The sequence below is a fragment of the Nematolebias whitei genome, chromosome 6 (genome assembly GCF_014905685.2).
Source record: "Nematolebias whitei isolate Nwh7 chromosome 6, NemWhi1, whole genome shotgun sequence".
NCBI classification, from domain to species: Eukaryota; Metazoa; Chordata; class Actinopteri; order Cyprinodontiformes; family Rivulidae; genus Nematolebias; species Nematolebias whitei.
In genome coordinates, this window is record NC_056503.1 from 47,383,788 (window position 1) to 47,389,697 (window position 5,910).

The following is a 5,910-nucleotide window of genomic DNA, read 5'->3' on the forward strand; positions in this document are numbered from 1 at the left end:
GATAGATAGATAGATAGATAGATAGATAGATAGATAGATAGATAGATAGATAGATAGATAGATAGATAGATAGATAGATAGATAGATAGACACTCTCTGTGACCATTTTTATTATATTTCACTAATTTATTTAGTGTGTTCAAAGTTCTTACGATACAGGAGCGAGACCCTGCAACTCGTGAAGAAACGTAAAAACCGTGAGAATGGTTTGAAGCATTTTGGTGACACATTCAATAATGCCACCAATGGTCGCAGCCCAGTGAGATGAAGCGAAACAGGATCAGTTCTGTTCATGTACTCTACGCCTGACACAAACCCACAGCTTTTCTTCATTTCACCTCTTCACTCCACTGCTGCCTGGGTACACAGCATTATTCAGGCCCTCCTGAGACATTCACAGGACTCGGACTGACTCTTGAGACAAGGAAGTGTCACGCTCAGCCCAGCTACCTACAACAAAGCACATTAAACCGAGCCGCTAACAGAATTACGCCTCTGGAACCCAAGGGAGTGAGCCAAATGGATGGTCTGTGTGTGCCATATGAACGACCGGACCGTCATACCGAGTTAAACATCAAACAATAAATATGAAGCATGTGATGCAGCTTAAATTTTGTTCAAACCCAAAATGATCTTTCCATTATGTTTGTTTTGGAGAATGACCTTGCTGTGGTGCTTTTTCTTTTTTTTTAACAAGGTGAAAATGTTTGGGTATTTATTTATCACAATGAGGCATCTGTTTTAGCCCAATGTGCAAAGAATGTGCCCTTTTAAATTACTGTTCAGTACAGTAGTCCCTCGCTACTTCACAGTTTGACTTTCGCGGACTCGCTCTTTCGTAGTTTTTCAAAGATTGGACACGACACACAATTGGCTGATCGATGGATGAGCCGCATGAGCGGCGTGCAGCCCACAGGTGCAGGGAGAAGCTCCCTCCAGCAGCACGTCATGATCTCCGCTCTCTGCCACGCCCACTTCTCTGCTGCAATCACACTTACTAATTGTTCTGCTCGTTTCTACTTATTTAAACCAAATTCAGCAAATATGTGTTATTTCTGCTTCTTCTGCTGACTTAGGCTTGTCCTTCCATTTCAGCTACATTTCAGCAGGTTCTTCAGCAATAAAATCGTAAAATAATCATAATCACAACATATGAAAGTGTTACAATTTATTTTAAATTATTTTAGAACTTCCATGTTCAGTTGTTACGGTGTAATTGATCAAGAAGTTCATTGTTGCTCCGTGCTGCAGAGTTGCGTGAAAAGTTAACCCTTCTCTTCTCTACAATTTAAATTTAAATACTGTAATGTTTTAAATAAAAATATTACAGTATTGAGATTTAAATAGTTTATTTACACATTGGGATCAGGTGATGAGTGTGACTGCAGTGGAGAAGTGGGCTGGCAGAGAGCCGCAGGTGGCAGAGAGTGGAGATCATGACATGCTGTGCTCTTTTAGAGCGTTTAGAGTTTAGAAACATTGTTTAGAATAATGCAAGAGTGTGGAAGGGTTTATAAAGCCTTTATATATAAATACTAAATTAAACTACTTCTTACTACTACTACTTGTACTACTATTCCTCCTGAGCAGTTTTTCACTTATCGCGTGCCGCAATAAACGAGGGACTACTGTACAAGGAAGTTTAGGTACAACTGAAACTAGTAAAAATTGAAATAAGTCTAAATATATTCATAAGAATGTTCACAACTATTCTGCTACAATTTCAGGCATTCTTGCCTTATTCATATTTTCAGCTTTGCTTTAAACAATTTCCCTTGGACTTGATGAAAATAAAAATCTACGCAGAACTGAATACAGTCTCTAAAAGATTCACTCCTAGCTTCACAGCTTGGTGAAGAAAGAAAAATATTGTAACTTGTGGCAACAAACCCCTGAAAACAAATTAATCATCTATAATTGATAACGGTGCAGGTTTGAATGGTGACAGAAATGCCTACATGATATTTTCCTGTGTTTTCTGTTGTTCCGCTCATGTTTCAGGTTTACCTGGAAGCGTAGAATAATCGTCCAGATAAGCCCCAGCGTGAGGCGGTGGTTTCCGTCCACGATGTCGTGAGAACCGACATTTTCCAGGTGAACCCTCTGCTCTTTAAGGAACTGCAGGGCTTTGTCGACGTTTTCCAGGCTGTGGATCCGCATGCGACCCCTGGTAGGTCTTGGCTTGAGAAGAACGGAACAATTAATGATAATTATTATCACACTTACTGCACGCTGCGTCGTGGAGCGCGAGCGTTAGCACACATGAACTGTAGAGGATGTCAGTGCATTTAGGTAAAGACAAATATTGATAAATAAGTTAATAAAAAGCAGCCGCCAAGGTAAACTCAATATGAATTCTATTTGTAAAATAAAAAACACATGTTAAAACTTGCGCAGATGCATTTACCTTGTAAGAATGGCTGATTGTAACCTCCTAAAGCTGACTGTACTCATATTCTAACCCCACAAACAAACCAAAGAGCTGATACATCAGTTCAGACCAAATAACTGATTAATTCAGATAAATTATACGACAAACAGAAAGCCAAATACGAGTGTGTGTTTCCTACCAGCAGCTCTCCACTGAGGACTTCCAGCAGTCTGGTGAGCATGTATCCGTCCCTCAGGTCATTGTAAAGGTCTGAGATGCGACAGGACACTCTGGCCAGGTGGGAGTTGACCCACTTTGTGAAAGTTTTCTTCTGCACTGCATCTCTTTCATCTGAAGAAGATGAAAATATTAAGAAATAAACGTGTTGTCAACAGGATGGAGAATTATACAGTATTTAATATATTATGCTCACTACTACGAACTAGAAAGTTTTATAGGATAATTCATTTAAATACAAGTTGTAGATATTTTCTACTGCTGTACTGCAGGACTTTATCAGCCTCTCAGATGGTTTTGGACCACTCTTCTTCCCAGTCAGCTCACTGAGGTTTGCATTTGTTTCATCTCAGCTCACTGAAGGTGTCGCCACAACATTTTATTCAGGTTCTGGACTTTGACCGGACCGCTGCAGCACTCTGTTTCTATTTATTTTGACCCGTTCTGTTGTAGATCAGCTGCTGTGTTTGGGATTGTGGTTCTGTTGGACCCAGTTTGGTCCGAGCTTCAGCTGTTGGACAGATGGACTCATTTGACTCCAGAACCCTTTAGTCTACAGAGGAGTTCATGGTCCACTCAGGGACTGACAGGAGCCCAAATCATCAGCCCCCCGCCACCGTGCTGACAGCTGGGAGGAGCTGTTTGTGCTGATGTGCTGTGTTTGGCTTTCTCCGAACATGGCGCTTTGAATTATGGGTAAACGTCTCCACTGTGGACTTGTTTTGTTCCGTGTGTCTTAGGCTTGTAAAGTTTCAGCTGAATGAAACACAAGTCGTACCGCCATCTTGATTTTAGAGCAAAGAGTCTTTCTCTGAAACTTGTTCAGACAAGCCCCACACGTTCAGCCTTTCTCTAACTGTCATGACCTTTGACCTTTAACCTGCTAACTGAGGGCTGTGGAGTCTGAGATGGAGTTCTTGAGTTTTTTTGTCGTTTCTGTGAGGACTGCGTTAATACATTTCAACAAAGTCACTCAGCACTCAGGATTCCCACGACATCTTTACAAAACAAACTTCATCCCTCTAGTTCAGGGGTCAGCAACACGCGGCTCCGGAGCCACATGCGGCTCTTTCATCCCTCTGCTGCGGCTCCCTGCGACTTTGGAAAATAAATAATGAGTATTTAATTTAAATGTATTTAATTTTAGTTTATTTTTTAATGTAATTCTAAATGTGAAGAGAATGGTGTTCTTGTAACATTAAAATAAACAGTTTTTAATTTTTGTTGAACAAAATATGCGTCACCATTACCGATGTGCGATGAGGTGGACAGCGCATATTGTGACCTCCTGCTGCATAGCAAAGTCCGGTGGCTGTCCAGAGGGGAGGTGCTGAAATGCTTTGCCGCGTTTCTAGAAGAAGTGAAAACTTTCCTGCGCTGGAATGGCCATGTGGCTGGAAAAACTGCACTTCACGGTGGATATGACAGCACACCTGAACACATGTCTTCAGGGGAGATGAGGCGCATCTCTGCACGTGCTGGAGGAGGTTTTGGCATTTGAGCGCAAACTGACAGTGTTAGCCAGAGATTTACAGCGAATGTCTCCCTTCCCCTCTCTGAGAGTTCAAACAAGCTCATAATATGATAAATACTCAGTACTTGCAGTCTGCAGTCACCGCAATGCAAACATCGTTTGGGAGACGATTCTGTGAGTTCAGTGAGGAACAAAAAACACATTATCCTTCCCTGTCACTCCCCTGAGCATCACTCCATCCCTGCTGAACATGACTGCATTTGCAGGTGTAAGTCAACACGATCTTGAGATGGACCTGGCCGACATCGCCGACAAAGACATATGGGTGTCCAAGTTCAAACGCTTGACAGCTGATCTTGATGCTGCCTGTCAGAAAGCCGTTCTTGTTCAGAATCACAAAAGGAGTGAAACTGAAAACCTTCCCAAACAGGACAAACATGGAATGTCATCCCCGACACTTGACGTATACGTTTGAAGTCCTGTCAATCTTCAGATCCACAAAGTGAGCAGGTCTTCTGCAACATGAACTAGGTTAAAAACAAACATCGCTCACGTGCCTCACAGACAACAGCTGTGTGAAGGTGAAGGTGACGTCATACAGCTCTGATGTGAAGACGCTGCACGCTCAGGTTCAGCAGCAAAAATCACATTAGCCAGGCAAACTAAATATTTTAATTGGCTATTATTTTCCAAATATATATTTGACATTGTTAAGTGAAGTAATCCTTTTTTATTCAGGTTGACAGCTGACGTGCACGCTCCAGTGCACGCGATCAAATGATGATTGAACACAGAAGCAGATGCATTTTTGGTTCGCTGCTGGCATATAATTTAAGTTTGGATTTTTATTTCTTAAATACGAGGAGGACTCAAATAGACATTATTTTATTTGAAAGTAAGCATCATCGTGTTTCGGAGTTCAAAATGTTTTTGTTACATGCAGAAATAAAATGTTGCGTTCTCTGTTTAGCAGTTCATCGATTTCATAAATGCAACAGGTTTTTTATACATAGCATACAGGTAAAAAAAAACATAACCTGATTTTTTTTTTATTTTATCATTTTAGATGTCAAAAGGGTTTTTTTTTCTGTGGGAGACGGTCCATACGGCTCTTTGAGTATTTAAGGTTGCTGACCCCTGATCTAGTTGCTATTGTTATGATATGATAATCAATTAGGGTGTTCTAGTTTAGCCTTAAACATAAATTAAGTTGGATGCATGCGTGACCTCTGACCTGCCAGAGCCTTGATCCGGGAACACTCGAACAGCTTGGAGCTTGTGCACTCCGTCTCCCAGAACCCCGAGCCGACTGGTCGGTTGTTGTTGTTGAGCTGGCGCTGGGCTTCGGCGTTGTCCAGGTCTGGGGAGGCATTAGCCATCGCGTTCGACGTCCTGCACCGCACAAACGATACGCAGAGAAAAAAATAACTTTAAGTTGTCTGGGAAAAATAAAACATACAGGCTCTCAGCTGTTGTATTTTATTTTATTTTTTATTGAGGCCAAATATGTCCCATTTATATCGTTTTATTTTTGCAAAACGTTAGGAGACGATCTGAAAATCCACGAGGTGCTGAGACGAGGGGGAGTCTCGATGTATAAATAAGCTGAGGACTCGAACAAAGAGAACGAGGAGAAGTGTTGAGGCAAGAAGCTGACGCTCCGTCGCCACGAGTGAAAATCTGACGGATGATAGTTCAGCTCTGACACGCATCATCTCTGAATCCACGTTTAACACAAACGTAACAACAACAAACAAAAAAAACAAGGACTCAGTTAGTCACTTATAACCAGGAGTCTTTAAGTTGCACAAACACCACGCAGCAGCTC

At 41.6% G+C, this 5,910-nt stretch overlaps 1 protein-coding gene across 1 annotated transcript; it reads right to left on the reverse strand.

The window, feature by feature from the left end:
- Positions 1–334: 334 nt before the first annotated feature.
- LOC119411016 (spectrin beta chain, non-erythrocytic 1-like) lies at positions 335–5,461 on the reverse strand. The gene is made up of 4 exons (XM_037677938.1): positions 5,317–5,461; positions 2,571–2,722; positions 2,008–2,181; positions 335–385 (listed from the first exon to the last, which is right to left on the reverse strand). The coding sequence occupies exons 1-4, from the start codon at positions 5,459–5,461 to the stop codon at positions 335–337; spliced, it is 522 nt and encodes a 173-aa protein (XP_037533866.1).
- Between the last annotated feature and the right edge of the window lie 449 nt (positions 5,462–5,910).